The sequence below is a fragment of the Rhinatrema bivittatum genome, chromosome 6, assembly GCF_901001135.1.
Source record: "Rhinatrema bivittatum chromosome 6, aRhiBiv1.1, whole genome shotgun sequence".
NCBI classification, from domain to species: Eukaryota; Metazoa; Chordata; class Amphibia; order Gymnophiona; family Rhinatrematidae; genus Rhinatrema; species Rhinatrema bivittatum.
Window position 1 is genome coordinate 287,069,225 of NC_042620.1, and position 17,453 is coordinate 287,086,677.

Consider the following 17,453-nt stretch of genomic DNA (forward strand, 5'->3'; position numbering starts at 1 on the left):
TGGTGTTTGTAAAGTCCTGTACCTGATAACTGATTAGAATGTTCATGCTGAGCACAATTAAACTGTCAAAGTTTCATGGCAAATTTCAGGATCAACTACAACAACCAAACCCTCCACCCCTGCTACTTTCACCAGACTTGACCATTCTTGAGATTAGCATATTAACAGTAGGGGGGTGAAGGCATTCTCATTTCTTAGTGACCAGACCGGTGAATCTAGAATCAGTTATGCACCTCTACCAGCAGATGGAGATAGAACAAAGCTGACATCACAGTATATACACCCCTGCAGTAACATCAGCCTCCCCAGTATTCTCAGTCTCCAGCAGATGGTGGATGTGCATCTCCCTTCTTGGATATTGCATCATGTTTTAGAAGGAGAAAAATAGGAAACTTAATTTGCCCCGCTCTCCTGCAGTGATGCCAAATGGACCCTTCCCCAGCTGAGAATTCCTGAGGTGATTTCCATGGTCCCTCAGAGGAGTGCCTTGGTTCGGTAGCTGGTTTTTCAGCCTGTATGGACTCAGCTGAAAAGCAGTGGGTGCAGTAAGCCTAGCACTGGGGTGACTGTATATGCTCTCTTCGCCAGCAGCCGGAGACTGACTCTGTACTCAGCCAGATCAGGCTGAGCTCAGGAAAAGCTTAACAAAAAAAAAAAAAAATATATATATATATATCCATGGAAATCACCTCAGGAATTCTCAGCTGGGGAAGGGACCATTTGGCATCACTGCAGGAGAGCGGGGCAAATTAAGTTTCCTATTTTTCTCCTTCTAAAACATGATGCAATATCCAAGAAGGGAGATGCACATCCACCATCTGCTGGAGACTGAGAATACTAAGGGACCTGAGCAGCACTTCTGGGCTAGGCCCCGCTCTTAAGCTTTTCTCTGAGCGCCATGTGGTAGGCCACGTCAGCATTTTTGTGTGTTTCCTGCACGCTTGGTTACCCTCTTCAGGACTGTAAGTTCATGCGAGTGCGCCCGGCTGTGTCCAGTTGGGCGCCCTGTTTTTGGGTACTTAGTTGAACACCTGCTTGGGTGTCTGGTAGCAATGACTAATTTAGACATGCGCTTTCCTATACACAATCTGGGCGACATTGAGGGCGTTTAGCTTTTGGGCTTTCAACAAGGCTTAGGGTTGTATGTTTAAATTTTGGACACCTACTTTTTTACAGTGCAAATTCAACTGGACGCACACCTTTCAGTAATCTAAGCATACTGACAAATTGAGGTGCCTATAGCTAAGAAACCTAAGTGCCTTATCCTCTGTGCTGCTTCTTAGCCTGATGTTCCCTCTAATTTGTGCCAGTGTTGCTTGGAGGCTTAGGGAGAATTGCCTTTGTCGTGTTTTACTAAGCCGGTTCTTCCCAGCCTGATGAGGGCCTGGGTAAAGATATGTCAAGGGGTGCCTGACCTTGGAACTCCCTTAACTGGTTCATCAGCCAGGGAAGGTACTTCAGTGGGCACAGGACAAGTGTCTTCTGGTTCTGCATTTTCTTGGGTGGAACCTTTTTCAAGGATTGCAGACCTTGGTCCCAACCAATCTTGCCAGATCAGTCACAAGTTCTGCAGTTAAGAGCCAAAGTACACCTAGATCAGTAGCCGATCTTCCTGATAGGGACCCAGATGGCACGGATGATGAATCGGATCCTTACTCCCTGGAGGATGGGGAAATTCCTTTGAGATTGGAACCGTATAGGACTGTTGTGGCTTTTTCATTGAGATGAGTTACCGGCTCTTGATTTCCCAGACACTAAAGATGCTGGGAGTCCCTTGGGCTGAATCCATGTCTGAGCCAAAGAAAAATCCCATTTTGGTTTCTTTGTGTAAAATCTCTTATTTCCCTGTTATGGAGGCCATTCAAGAATTGATTGGTTTTTTTTTTTTTTTTTTTTGGGTGGAGCATCCCAGAGGCTAATTTCAAAAGGGGAAGAGTCTTGGAAGGCCTGTACCCTTTAGATCCAGTGGCAAGAGAGCGGTTGCGTTTTATGAAAATGGATGCGCTTGAGTGTGCAGTCTCCAAAATGGACGATTATCCCCGTGGAGGGAGGGAGTGGTCTTGAAGGATGTGCACATAACATAGGATATGCCATTCTGGGCTAGACCAAGGGTCCAGCAAGCCTGTTTCCAACAGTGGTGAATCGAAGTCACAAGTACCCAAACTTTTAAATTTAATCTCAAGCTACTATTGCTTATTAATTATTAGCAGTTTATGGATTTTTCCTCTAGGAACTTATTCAAAACTTTTTTAAACCCTGTTTAACTACCCTAACTACATACTCTGGCAATGAATTCCAGAGCTTTACTATTAGCGGAGTGAAATTTTTCTTCAATTTGTTTTAAATGAGCTACTTGCTTGCTTCATGGGGTGCCCCCTAGTTCTATTATGAGGAGTAAATTAACCGATTTACATTAACCTGTTCTAGTCCTTTCATGATTGAGGGCCTCTATCATATCCCCCATCTGTCATCTCTTATACAAACTGAATAGCCCTAAATTCCTTCGCCTTTCCTCACAGGGCAGCTGTTCCATGCCCTTATTTTGGTCACCCTTCTCTGTACTTTCTCCAGTGCAACTAAATCTTTTTTTTTTTTTTAATTGTGGTGACCAGAATTGCATAAGGTATTTGATGCAGTCTCACCATGGAGCGATAGAGGCGTTATGACATCCATTATTTTTTATTTGCTGTTTCCTTCCTAATAATTTCTAACATTGCTTGCTCTTTTGATCACCATGGTACACTGAGCAGATTTCAATGTATTCACTATGAAGCCTTTGTTAAAAAAAAAAAAAAAAAAAAAAAAAAAAAATTGTGAGCCAAGACTTCCTTGGGTAAATCCATGCTGGCTGTCCCATTAAACCATGTCTGTCTAAATGTTTTGTGATTTTATTCTTTAACAGTTTCCATGATTTTTCCTGGCACTGAAGTCAGGCTCACTGGTCTATAGCTTCCCAGATCACCCCTACAACTGTTTGTTTTTAAATATTGGGGTTACATTGGAAGATGGCTAATCTTCAGGTACACTATACATAAACCATATGAGAGGTTACAAAACTTTATTATCCAAATGTTTTCATCAAATCACATAAGTGTCATAAAACTCACTCATTCACACTGTTAAAATTAAAGCAACAGTGAAGTTGTCAAACAGATTTTTCAAGATACAACTTTTTCAAAATGCCTGAAGCATGGATATTCTACTGCAGTGATTGCCACCTTGCTATGGGCGAGAGAGTTCTTCTTTAGCCTAATTGCAGGTTTAGCGAGTGTTTGAGGCTTGGTGTGAAGATCGAGGGGTTCTTCCACATTCGGTTAAGATCCTGCTCATTTTGGAATTTTTGCATGATGGATTGAATAAATGGTTGGCCCTTAATTCCTTGACGGTACAGGTAGTGGCTCTTGCCTGTTTCAGGGGTCAGGTAAATGGTGTTCCCTTGTTGGCTCATCCAGATGTGGCCCATTTCTTGAAAGGAGCGAAACATCTTCGTCCTTCTTGTGGAGTTGTATTATGGTTTGGAATTTCTTAGCAGGCCCTAAGTTTCAACCAATGTTTAACTTTCCTTGTGTTACTGACCTTAAACTGTGTTTCTTGAGGCAGTTTGTTCTGTATGTAGAAAATCCAAGCTGCAGGCCTTGTCTTGCTGGGACCGTTCCTTTGAGTGACTCAATGGGTGATAACAGTTGCGTTTCCTTCCTTCCTTCTTCTTAAAAGTGGTCTCAGATTTTCACTTTAATCAGTCTATTTTCCTGCCGTTTCTAGATAGGAAGAGAAATGTGGAGAAATATCACCTGTTGCTATCCTTGGCTGTTATGAGACATAAGAGGTATCTGGAGGTTTCTAGATAAGAACATAACATGCCATACTGGGTCAGACCAAGGGACCATCAATCCCAGCATCCTGTTTCCAACAGTGGCCAATCCAGGCCATAAAAACTTGGCAAGTATCCAAAAACTAAGTCTATTCCATGTTACCGTAGCTAATAATAGCGGTGGTTATTATCTAAATCAACTTAATAGCAGGTAATGGACTTTCTCCAAGAACTTATCCAATCCTTTTTTAAACACAGCTATACTAACTACCCTAACCACATTCTGACAACAAATTTCAGAGTATAATTGTGCGTTTAGTGAAAAAACTTTCTCTGATTAGTTTTAAATGTGCCACATGCTAACTTCATGGAGTGCCCCCTAGTCTTTCTATTATCCGAAAGAGTAAAAAACAGATTCACATCTACCCATTCTAGACCTCTCATGATTTTAAACACCTCTATTATATCCCCCCCTCAGCCGTCTCTTCTCCAAGCTGAAAAGTCCTAACCTCTTTAGTCTTTCCTCATACAAGAGCTGTTCCATTCCCTTTATCATTTTGGTTGCCCTTCTCTGTACCTTCTCCATCACAATTATATCTTTTTTGAGATGCGGCGACCAGAATTGTACACAGTATTCAAGGTGCGGTCTCACCATGGAGCGATAGAGGCATTATGACATTTTCTGTTTTATTCACCATTCCCTTTCTAATAATTCCCAACATTCTGTTTGCTTTTTTGACTGCCGCAGCACACTGCACCGACTATTTCAATGTGTTATCCTCTGACACCTAGATCTTTCTTGGGTTGTAGCACCTAATATGGAACCTAACATTGTGTAACTATAGCATGGGTTATTTTTCCCTATATGTATCACCTTGCACTTGTCCACATTAAATTTCATCTGCCATTTTGATGCCCAATTTTCCAGCCTCACAAGGTCTTCCTGCAATTTATCACAATCTGCTTGTGATTTAACTACTCTGAACAATTTTGTATCATCTGCAAATTTGATTACCTCACTTGTCGTATTTCTTTCCATCATGGAAGACCCTGTACAGAGAAGGGTAAACAGGGTGAGCTGTCTTCCCTACGAAAACTCACTGGATTAAGGAGGTAGTCACAGCCACTTATGTGGATGCTGAACAGCTGTTGCCTAGTCAAGTTAGGGCTCATTCCACTAGGGCTCAGGCAGTGTCATGGGTGGAAGTTAGATTCTCCCGTCAACATTTTCCAAGCTGCGACTTAGTCCTTCTTACACACCTTTTCCAGGTATTATCTGGATGTGCAGGCCCAGGAGGATGCAGCCTTTGCATGTGCAGTTTGACTGGACCACGGGTAGTCTCCTATCCTATTCGGGAGTAGCTTGGGTGCATCCCATTGGTTCTAGATTCATCTGTCTGTATGCTAAGAAATGAGAAATTACTACTTACCTGATTTCCTTTTTTCTTTAGGACAAACAGATGAATACAGCTTCCTGTCCTTGACTGCTGAATGATTGTGCTATGGTCCTCCTGCATGGCTAGATGCTCCAGGGGTTACTGATAAGTGTTGGTCTAGTACCTAGATTAATGTTAATACAGCCTTTGGCTTAGCTTAGTTTCTTGTTGGCTAAGTACTGGAACTACAAGTTACAAAAGAACTTGATTGTGACCACAGTTGGCTTTCGCAGAGAATACACATATACTGTGATGTCAAATTTGCTCAGTCTCAATCTGCTGGCAGAGGTGCATAACCCACTGGTTCTGGATTCATCTGTCTATCCTAAAGGAAATTATCAGGAAAGTAGTAATTTCTCATTGTTTTCTGGCACACATGGTAGTGCCAGTAATTTCCATGCAGGCACTTGTGCATCATTTGTATAGACAGTTGCCACAACAAGGTGAGGTGACTGAGCCAGGAAGACATACACCTACCTGTTGGAGATGCACAGCAGTGCCTTCATTGCAATTTTTGGATCTGCCATGTGTGTCAAAAAAACAATGAGTGCACTTCCAAGTTCCTACTGTCATTCTAGTCTCAAATGTGAGCAAAATGAAGCTCCCAGGTTTGTCAATCTTCCTTCTCCTAGGACAACCAGAATGGTAGTCCTCACATGTGGGGGATATCAGATGGAGACCAGCACAGAAAACTTCTGTCAAAGTTTCTAGAACTTTGACTACGCATACTGAGCATGCCACTGTCCTTCCGTCCAAATGGAGTCCCTCTTCAGTCTTTTTTTCCGTGGAGCGTTCGTCTCGCAGGTGTGATGCTCATGCTTTTTCTTTTCGGAAAACTGTTTTGAGTTCTTTTCTTGTTACTTTTCTCATACCAGGTTCCTCTATACTCTCTCGGCCCTAGTTAAGAGGCGTCCTTTTCTTTGCGGATTCCCTAGGTTGAATTAAGTGCTGGAAATTGGCCTGTGTCTATTTCTTCCTACTCTAGGTCTGGATCGTTGTCATCTCCCTTGATGCTGGAGAAAGACTGGGCTGAGCATTGTGGGAAGTCCGAAGCACTGGCAGTGGTCACCTTTCTCCCATGACTCCAAGCTCAGGAAAGAGCCAGTGGCCCCATACCAATGAGGCATAGAGGCCAAGGGCCCAAGCTGGTCTTCATAAATTCCGGTGCCTGGCACCAGTCTTCTTCAGGGCTGTATTAACATTAATCTAGGTACTAGACCAACACTTATCAGTAACCCCTGGAGCATCTAGCCATGCACTCATTGTTTTTTTCTCCGAGGGAGACCGAATTATGATGCCACCTCTTCAAACTGTCCTGTCATTGGCAGTCTTCAAGGAGGAGTCAGTAGGATGAGCCCTACAAAACATTGCACCGCCGGATCCCTTGGGCTACTGCCATGCTTCCGGAGCCTGTGTAGTCCATGCTGGCACAGTTGCTGGAGCAGTTGGATTTCTTCCTTAGTGCACTCCTGATACAACCCATGCCAATGCCCTGGGAACCTTGCTGCCATGGGGGACACCAGAGAGGACGTGATCGGAACCATTCCCATCACAGATTCCTTGTATAGGAGGGCTGTCGGGGCGAGTAGTAGTTCTTCCATTGCCAATTCTGCAGCTGCCCTGCTCTGAGCTGCTGGGTCCATTGCTGCTGTCTATATCTGTGCCCTTGGGGCGCTTTGTGCCCCTGGCACAAGACCACACTTCGGGCTCCCCCACCGATCTCGCCAGGAGATCTGAGTGAGGATGATTCCCTTATGATCTTTGGGAACATGTGCCTTCCATCTCTTCCTCAGAGGACTCTGAGGACCTACCTTCTGAACCCTCTCCTCAAGAGGACTTGACATTACCAGGATTTGTTTGTCATGGCAGAGTCTGTGCCCTTCCAGCTCCTGACTCAAGAAAACTCCAGACACAAGATGCTGGAGATCTTCTTGTTCATGGATGTTCCTAAGGCAGCAGTTGCAGTTCTGGTCCATGATATAGTCAAAAACATTTGCCTGGATCTGGGAACACCCCATCTCAGTTCCTCTGGTAAACCGGAAAACCAGTGCAGTGTATCTTGTGCAGCCAACTACGGGATTTGAGCAGTGTCCGCTCCCGAACCAGTCTGGTAGTGGAGTCCCCCTCAAGAAGGCAAAGAGGTCTCAAACACATGCCTCAGCTCCTCTAGGCTGTGAGCACATGGCCCTAGATGACTTGGGCCGCAAGGTTTTCCAGGGCTCCATGGCGGCCTGCATTGCCTACTACCAACTGTATATGAGCCAGTATTCCAGAAACCTCTGGAAGCAGGTTCAGGAATTTGTAGATCGCCTCCCTCAACTCCAGGAGGACTTCCTGAAGGTTGTGAAGATTTGGAATGCGACAAACATGAAATTAGCTCTGGGTATGATGTCTTTGAGAAAGCGGCAAGAGTGGCTGCAGCAGGCATCAGTCTCATCGTATGGCCTGGCTACAGGCCTCCAACCGGAAGTGCAAGTCTATTGCAGACTTGCCTTGTACTGGGGAGAATCTCTTCGGAGACAAGATTAAAGATGTGTTATGGTTAAGTGGTGTTTGGGTGGATCCTTGTGTACTGTGGCAGGTGACTAGGCCCATGGGGAGGAGCCACAGTACTGGGCTAGATTCAGGATGCACAAACAGTTGGTTCTTTTGTTAAACAGCTTTGAAGGATAACACTAGAGATGGCAGTAGTGAGGCAGTCTGGATGTAGCAGTCTCAGGACCCTCTGCAGAGGTGAGCCTTCTCACCCCGTTGGTATAGGGGGATTCCGGTGCAGGTTTCCCAGCAAGGCAGTACTGTGAATGTGAGAGACTGAAAGTTAGACTACTCACTAGAAGGTTGCTGTAGGTATGATAATGGGACAGACACCGAGGCAGGGAGAGCAGGCCCTCGGAGCGAATACCTGATCCCTGTAAGGCACCTGAAATAAAGCAGAGGGCCCCTGAGGAGCGGGTACCCAGGTTAGCAGTTACCCAGAGAAGGAGCTTCCAGCGGCAGCACGGAAGCGGCAAAGTAGCTTAGACTGGCCGAAACCAAACGTTTGCAAACTCACTGAGCTAGCAACAAAGTACAAGCTATATACCCGGATGGCATGATGTCAGAAGAGGGGAACACCCCCGAGGTTCGCACCAATGCTGGAATAAAGATGTGGATGGCACGCGCGCACCCAAGTAGGACTTTGGGAGGAGCATGGCGGAAGGCAGTATCATAGCCGTTCCGGGGACGCCGAAGAGGGTGGTTTGTAGACGCGGCGGTAGCCATTTCCCCCAAGGTAGGCAGGAGGAGCCATGAACAAGGTGAGGCAAACGAGGCAAAGCCATCTAGCACAGACGGACACAACAGGATGCAGTAGCACAGCTGAAAGATCATCATGAGACCCTGCAGCATCCTTCAGCTAGTACCTCTTACCCACGGTCCTCTGGCAAAATATATTCGAGGCAGGTGCCTTGACACCCCTCTTACTGCCTGAGAAAATACTACCCTCCAGCAAGTAGAGCACAGTCAGTGGGCTGGGCCTAGGAATCACCCTCGACAGATGTGTGCCCCTAGAACTCAGCTGATGCTGTAGCAGACTCCTGCTACCGGTTTTTGACTGGCTGAGAGGGAGTCTAAGCCAGCTACTCATGCTGCTGGCAGTGGACCCTCCGGTTCGGGGCGGACTGGTGGTTTTTCTCCATTTGGGGGTACAGGTTAAATTTCCAGGAGGTACCTCCGGGCTCTCCCCATGCCCCTCTTGGGGGGGGGGGGGTCCTCAGCAGACCAGGAAATATTATTCAAAGAGTTCTCCACTCTTACAATGGCCAGGGCTGTTGCATCCGTCCCACCTGGTAAGTGGGGAAGCATCATCTACTCCAAATATTTCCTCATCCCAAAGATAACAGGAGGCCTTCATCTGATATTTGGACTTGAGGGCCTTGAACAAATTCCTCAAACAGGAGAATTTCAAGATGGTCTTGCTGGATACCCTTATTCCTCTCCTACACAGGGAGACTGGCTTTGCTCCCTCGATCTAAGAGACTCCTATGCCCACATAGAGATTGCCCATCTCCACGGGCAATACCTCCATTTTGAGGTGGGCAGAAACTATTTTCAGTACTGGGTGCTACCCTTTTGGTCTGGTTTCTGCACCCTGCATCTTCACGAAGTGCCTGGTGGTAGTGGCGGCTTATCTGAGGGAGCTGCAAGTGCAGGTCTTTCTCTACCTGGACGACTCATCAAGTGTGCCTCCAGGTAGGAAACAAACATTGCAGTCCTTTCATGCCACCATTTGGTCTTGGAGACACTGGATTTTCTAATAAACTACCTAAAGTCCCAGCTGGTACTGTCACCGCAACTGGACTTCATTGGTGTCAGGTTTGACATGGCTCAGGCATTTTTGCCCCGGTATCGGGCACTCAGCTTAGCTTCTCTCTGAGTTGCCAGATCTCTTGGCACAGCATGTTACACTTGTTGGGACACATGGCTGCAACCATCCATGTCACTTCCCTTGCTGTCCTGCAAATGTGCAGGTTACAGTGGACCCTGCGGTCCAATGGTACCAGGCCACTCAGGACCTTCAGATGCACATCAGTCACTCTGCCACTTCGGGACTCCCTATCATGGTGGGTGGCTCTGTTCAACTTGGGGGTGGGGGTTCTGTTTCAGGCTCCTCCCACTCAAGTTGTACTCACCACAGATGCCTCCTGCCTGGGCAGGGGGGCCTATGTTGAGGATCTTCATACCCAGGGTCACTAGTCAGCTCAAAGAATGGTGCCAGATAAACTTGCTGGTGCTACGAGCGATCATGCCTGTCCTTTGGGTGTTTCGAGATCCACTGGCTAGCAAAGTGGTTATGTGGTATCTCAAGCAGTGAGGCACAGGATCATGCCTCCTTTTTGTCAGGAGGTGGTCTAAATATGGTCGTAGGCTCTGTTCCAAGGCATCCTTCTCAGAGACATGTACCGGACGGGAGAATGTGCTAGCAGATTTAAGTCATGTCTTTTGACCGCATGAGTGGTCCCTGAAGCAGGAGGTAGTGAACCGGATCTTCCATCTGAGGAACCTGGTATGGATCTCTTTGCTTCCTCCTGCAACAAGAAAGTAGGTCAGTTCTGCTCCCTAGCCTGTGGGAATGGCAGGACGGCATCGGATGCCTTTACCTGCCACTGGGGCATGGGCCTCTTGTATGTCTATCCTCCGCTTCCCTTGGTGTCAAAGATTCTCCTACAGCTCCAGTAGGACCAGGAGACCATGACTCTCATCGCACCCTATTGGCCTTGGCAGGTCTGGTTTCCATTCCTGCAAGATCTCTCCCTGCAAATGCCGATCCATCTGGGAACATACCTGGACCTCATAATGCAGGATTGAGGAAGACTGCACCATCCCAACCTCCAGGCCTTATCCCTTATGGCTTGGATGTTGAAAGGGTGATCTTGCACCCCCTGAATCTCTTGGAGGGCTTGTCTTGGGTCCTACTGGAGTCCAGGAAGCCTTCCACTAGGAGGTCTTACAGCCTGAAATGGAAGAGATTATCCTTTTTGGTGCAAGAGCCAGGGGCTGAACCTGTGTGTTTCTCCACCTCTAAGCTATTAGATTACCTGCTGCACCTATTGGAGGTTGGCCTGAAGATCACCTCTGTCAAAGTACATCTGAGTGCAATTAGGGCCTACCACCAAGGGGTGAATGGTTCACTAATTTTGGGGCAGCCTATTGTGGGCAGTTTCATGCAGGGTCTACTCCAGCTGAAACTCCCCTGAGATCCCTTGCGGTTTCCTGGGACCTCAGCGTTGTCTTGGCCAGTCTGATGAATGCTCCCTTTGAGCATTTACATGCTTGTGACCTGAAGTTTCTGACCTGAAAGGGGCTTTTCTTGGTAGTGGTTACTTCTGCACTCAATCAATGAGCTTCAGGCTCTGGTGTCATCCAACCTACAGGAAGCTCATTCATGACCAGGTAGTTCTATGCACACACCCTAAGTTCATGCCGAAGGTAGTGACTGATTTCCACCTTAATCATTCAATCATTCTGCCCACCTTCTTTCCTTAGCCTCATTCACACTGGGGTGAGCGGGCTGTGTACAGCCTAGATTGCAAAAGGGCCTTAGCCTTCTACCTGGAACGAACAGCAGGCCACAGATAATCCACGCAGCTCTTCATTTCTTTCAACATCGGTTCTTCGTCAGTTCAGTGTGCTGCGGCAGTCAAAAAAGCAAACCATGTTGGGAATTATTAGAAAGGGAATGGTGAATAAAACGGAAAATGTCATAATGCCTCTGTATCGCTCCATGGTGAGACCGCACCTTGAATATTGTGTACAACTCTGGTTGCCGCATCTCAAAAAAGATATAATTGCAATGGAGAAGGTACAGAGAAGGGCTACCAAAAATGATAAAGGGAATGGAACAGCTCCCCTAAGAGGAAAGACTAAAGAGGTTAGGACTTTTCAGCTTGGAGAAGAGACAGCTGAGGGGGGATATGAAAGAGGTGTTTAAAATCATGAGAGGTCTAGAACGGGTAGATGTGAATCGGCTTTTTACTCTTTTGAATAATAGAAAGACTAGGGGGCACTCCATGAAGTTAGCATGTGGTACATTTAAAACTAATCGGAGAAAGTTCGTTTTCACTCAACACACAATTAAACTCTGGAATTTGTTGCCAGAGGATGTGGTTAGTGCAGTTAGTATAGCTGTTTAAAAAAGGATTGGATAAGTTCTTGGAGGAGAAGTCCATTACCTGCTATTAATTAAGTTGACTTAGAAAATAGCCACTGCTTTTACTAGCAGCGGTAACATGGAATAGACTTAGTTTTTGGGTACTTGCCCAGTTCTTCTTATGGCCTGGATTGGCCACTGTTGGGAAACAGGATGCTGGGCTTGATGGACCCTTGGTCTGACCCAGTATGGCATATTCTTATGTATCCAAGCAGACCTTGTCAAACTGGCTAGCGGACTTCATCTCTACTATACACAGGTAGGGCTACAGCTGGGAGACCATGTCAAGGCTCATTCCATTCGATCCATCTCAGCCTCTGTGGCCCACTTGCAAGCAGTCCCTGTAGATGAGATGTGCAAGGCTGCGACATGGAGTTCTCTCCACACCATTGCTTCACACTACTGCTTGGACAGAAGGCTGACATGTCAGCCATTTCAGTCAATCGGTCCTGCAGAATCTTTTCAGTAATTAAACACAACTCTTCCAACTTCCAGGCCCCTTGTTTGGGTTCAGGCTGATTCCCTCTTACCACCAGCACTAGTTTGCTGTGCCCATTGGCACCTGGTTAGGGGCTGTTTTTGTCCTGTGATTGTTAGGGAGCAGCCTGTAGCTAGGTATTCACCTACATGTGAGAACTACCATCCTGCTTGTCCTAGGAGAAAGAGTTGCTTACCTGTAACAAGTGTTCTAGGTCAGCAGGATGATGTTAGTCCTCATGAAACCTGCCCACCACCTGGTAGAGTTGGCTTTCTCCTTGTTTGTTTTACTTTTGTCGTAATTTGAGACTGAAGAGGGACCCCGCATGGATAGTTGTGACCAAAACAAGAGGATCAGTGAACACCAGGATTTCTTTTATTTTGCACAAAACATCATAAAAAGCCCGACTCAGGCCGAGTTTCACTGAGCTGCTTCAGGGGCTGACAGAACAAAACAAATATAAACATATACACCAAAACAATGAAATTATATAACTTATATAAAACCAAAAAAACAGACAATTATTAACGCTAGACAACACTTAATGTGTAAATCGTGGTGGCATGGCCTAAATTGGCTTAAAGGAATTTATTTCTTATATAAGAAAAATTGATTAAATCTGTATGTGCCTATATCTATATCCGTATATAAGTAAACAGCTTTTAAATACCTATTTTGTGTAATGCCGGGGGTTTGTTTCCATGTAGCAGTTCAGCCTCTTTTAGAAATGTTACAATTGCCTTCAGGGCAAACAGTGATGAATACTGTAACACATTACAACCACTCAGTGAAACAAAGTATCTTAAAACAATGGAACACACCTGGACTTAGAAAAGCAGTGCTCCAAAACAACTAATCCCTCAGGTAATGCGGTAGAGAAATCAGAACTTTTTGTCTCTGGGGAACCCTGGATGTGGATCTGTTCACATCCCCCTGCAACAGCAAGGTGAAGCTCTTCTGCTCCCTGTATTGAGCAAACTGAGCTCCAGCCTTGGCTGCCTTCGGCTGCAGCTGGGGCCAGGGCTTTTCTGTATGTGTATCCTCTGATCACTCTAGTGATGAGGACTCTCATGAAGCTTCACCACGAGCAGGAAACTATGATCCTCATAGCCCTGCATTGGGCCCCGGGCAGATCTGGTTTTCACTCCTGCAAGATCTCTCCAACAGAGAACCGATCTGCCTGGGGACCTCTCAGGATCAGGGCAGGCTGCGGCTTTCCAACCTCCTGGCTCTGTCCATCATGGCATGGATGTTGATAGGCTTATCCTGCGTCCCCTTGACCTCTCAAATGTATCTTGGGTCCTGGTGGCTTCAAGAAAGCCTTCCTCTAGAAAGGTTTTCAGTTTGGTGTGAACAGCATGGCTTAGATCCCTTTTCCTACTCCACTTGCAAACTGCTTGATTTACCTCTTCTACCTTTCAGAAGCTGCTTTGAAAACTAACTCTGTCCAGGTGCATTTGAGCGCAATTGGGGCTTACCACCAGGGGGTGGATGGTTAACCCATCTCTGTACATCCTTTGGGGCTCTACATGTGAGGTCTGTTTCAGTTGAAACCTCCTGTGGTATCGTGGGACCTTAACGTGGAGTTGGCTCAGCTGATGAAGGCTCCCTTTGAGCCGCTGAGCTCCTGTGACCTAAGATTGCTGACCTGGAAGGATATCTTTTTATAGCAGTCACTTTTGCACGCAGAGTCAGTGAGTTTCAGGCATTGGTAACTTACCCTCCATACACAAAGTTTTCATGACCCCATGGTTCTACGGACACATCCCAAGGTGGTAACTGTGTGCCTATCTTCTTTTCCAAGCTTCGCTCACACAAAGGCGAGCGATCCTTACATTGTCTGGATTGTAGGAGGGCTTTAGCCTTCCATCTGGAGCGGACAGAAGGTCATACAGTCCATGCGACTCTTCTTCTCTTTTGACAAGAATAAATTGGACTGCACCTTGGGTTATGTCAAGGCTCATTTCATCAGAGCCATGGTGACTTCAGTAGCTCACTATAGAGATTTGCAAGGCTGCGACGTGGAGTTCCCTCCACATGTTTGCCTCTCACATTTGTCTGGGTAGGGATGGCTGGCATGAGTTGATTTGGCCAGTAAGTCCTCAGGAATCTTTCAGGTTTAAAAATGCAACTCTGCCTATGGCCCTTTTTCAGGTTCAAGCTGTTTCCCTCTGTTACCACCAGCACCACTGTTGGCATGTGGTTAGGTGTCTCTTGGTCATTTGTTTTGGGAAGCAGCCTGCAGCTAGGGATTCGCCCATGTGTGAGGACTACCATCCAGCTTGTCCTAGGAGAAAGCAGAGGAGTTTACCTGTAGCAGATGTCCTCCTAGGACAGTAGGATGTTAGTCCTCACAAAACCCGCCTGCCATCCCATGGAGTAGGGTTTCTCCTATGTTTGTTTTTATTTTCATAATTCAGTATTACGAGACTGAAGAGGGATCCCACATAGATGTATGGTATAGGGCATGCTGGGTATGCTCAGTGTGCCAATCAAAGTTCTAGAAACTTTGTCAAGTTTTTTCATGTGGGCTCCATCTGATGTAGTCACCTATGTGTGAGGACCAACATCCTGCTGTCGTAGGAGAACTCTTATTACAGGTAAGCAATTCTGTTTTTCTAGCCCTGTTTTTCTTCCACTTACCCTCTCACTATGACCCATTCACTGGTAAACAATCATTCTTTTTTCCAGCATAAAATGCCAACTCCTGAAATTTTCAGTTCCTGGCAAAAAGTGGAGGATAGTTGAGAAACTGTAGTACCTTCATTTCATTGTTATCAAATGCTGTTAAGTTTTTTTTTTTTTTTTTTTAGTTTAAGTCCAGTAATTCATTTTACATTTTGAATTAAATAGCCTATGTTTGTGGGTATACTTGACCTCAGTGCTGTAATCCAGAGATGGTGTACAGTAATGCAATGCAGCATTTAAAGCCATCGCCATGTCCATAGTTTACCACCAGCTTTCAAGATTTCACTGAACACCAGAATATCCCATGCAAGGGAACTTTTATTACCATAATTCCTACTTGCTGTTGTGCCTTTGCAAGGCCATTTGCTAAATTAGTGACTCATTTGTGCCTTCCAATGCAGAAACCTAGATTGCAAAGTCTCTCTAGGAGAGGGATCTGCTAACTGATTTGTCTTGTGCAGCAGCAAAACAGAATAGATATCTAGAGATATATCATCATAGTAATTACTATCCTCTGTTCATTTTCTTCCCTTCCTTTCTTAGCTGGAGAATTGTGGAGATGGCATAATGCTGTCCTTCAGGTATTAGCATTTTTGTCTGCTCTCCTGCTCTGTGTTTCGTTTGTTCTGTGGATGAAGATAAAAGGTAAAAATCATACCATTTCTGGTATTGGACACCAATATTGTGTTTTATTAAATGGTATCTTAGCTCAAGCCATTGATATGAGGTAGGACATCAGAATGTCCCTGTAAAACAGCTATCGTGTGCAGTTAAAGGAATATTGTCAGAGCTGATTGCTCCTGCCCCTTAGTGTAGAGAGGGTGAAGCTATAAGGGAAGAGAAATGAGCACACCAGCTAAAGGAAAAACGTTTTACCAACCAAGTTAGGAGAGCTGCCTTGTCAACTCAATAAATTCCTTGGTTTGGAATAAAAAGGTTGCAAGGTCAGATCTTGATCTGTGGTTTGAAAAATAGGGTTTGAACCTTTCTCATGTGTGCACTGTGGGATGCTGTAATAAACACACCGCCCCTCTTGAACAGGAGGAGGGATTGAGGGTATTAGGGACATGTTCAATACTATCCTTGAGATGGCTTCAGCTTTGAAAAGTTGATGCTGGTGCTTCTGGGAATGTGGTGACGTTATAGGGAAAGGAAATAGTAAAAGAGAAGGCAGATATCTGGAAAACCTTTGTGGGTTTAAAGAAATGGCTAGTAAGAGATCTGTCAGATAACCAAGCATTTATAACTCATTCCTATTATCAATAGGCATTATTTGATCAATTTGTGAGATGCTTCAGAAAATTTGATTCTCCTAGGACAAGCAGGATAAGAACATAAGAATATGCCATACTGGGTCAGACCAAGGGTCCATCAAGCCCAGCATCCTGTTTCCAACAGTGGCCAATCCAGGCCATAAGAACCTGGCAAGTACCCAAAAACTAAGTCTATTCCATGTTACCGTTGCTAATAATAGTGGTGGCTATTCTCTAAGTCAACTTAATAGCAGGTAATGGACTTCTCGTCCAAGAACTTATCCAACCCTTTTTTAAACACAGCTATACTAACTGCACTAACCATATCCTCTGGCAACAAATTCCAGAGTTTAATTGTGCGTTGAGTAAAAAAGAACTTTCTTCGATTAGTTTTAAATGTGCCACATGCTAACTTCATGGGAGTGCCCCCTAGTCTTTCTATTATCCAAAAGAGTAAAAAACCAATTCACATCTACCTGTTCTAGACCTCTCATGATTTTAATGCCTGACGTAGCACTGCCCCCCTCATATCCCCCCTCAGCCGTCACAGATGGGTGACATCACATGGAGCCTGGCACACAACTTTTGTCAAAGTTTCTAGAACTTTGACTGGTACACTGAGCATGCCACTATCCGTGCATCCACATGGGGTCCCTCTTCAGTCTCCTGATGCATATCCTCCTCTTCCACTGGTCATGAAGACTTTATTGAAGTTCCAACAGAACTCTTCCAGACTTAAACCAAACTCTTCCTGCCTCAAGCCCATTGTTCGGTTTCAGGCTGTCTCCTTATTTTACCAACAGCACTGCAGTTATTTTGGTGCATGTTGGCACCCAGGTTGATGCCTATTGGTCATGGTTGTGACTGAGTAGCCTGTAGCTCCGAATTCACCCATCTGTGAGGACTACCATCCTGCTTGATCTAGGAGAAAAGAGTTGCTTACCTGTAAGATGTTGTCCTAGGACAGCAGGATGTTAGTCCTCAGGAAACCCACCCACCACCCCACAGAGTTGGGTTCTCCTTCCTTTTTATTTTATTTTTCGCTCGTAAATTCTGTTGCGAGACTGAAGCGGGACCCCCATGTGGATGCATGAATAGT

The 17,453-nt window shown here is 45.5% G+C and overlaps 1 protein-coding gene across 1 annotated transcript in view; it reads left to right on the forward strand.

Moving 5' to 3' along the window:
• The window catches only part of LOC115094360, a 141,132-nt gene that overhangs the window by 52,384 nt on the left and 71,295 nt on the right, over positions 1 to 17,453 (forward strand). Inside the window, exon 6 of the mRNA XM_029607334.1 lies at positions 15,645 to 15,746. Within this exon, the coding sequence (XP_029463194.1) occupies positions 15,645 to 15,746 (102 nt within the window). The remainder of the gene's footprint in view (positions 1 to 15,644; positions 15,747 to 17,453) is intronic.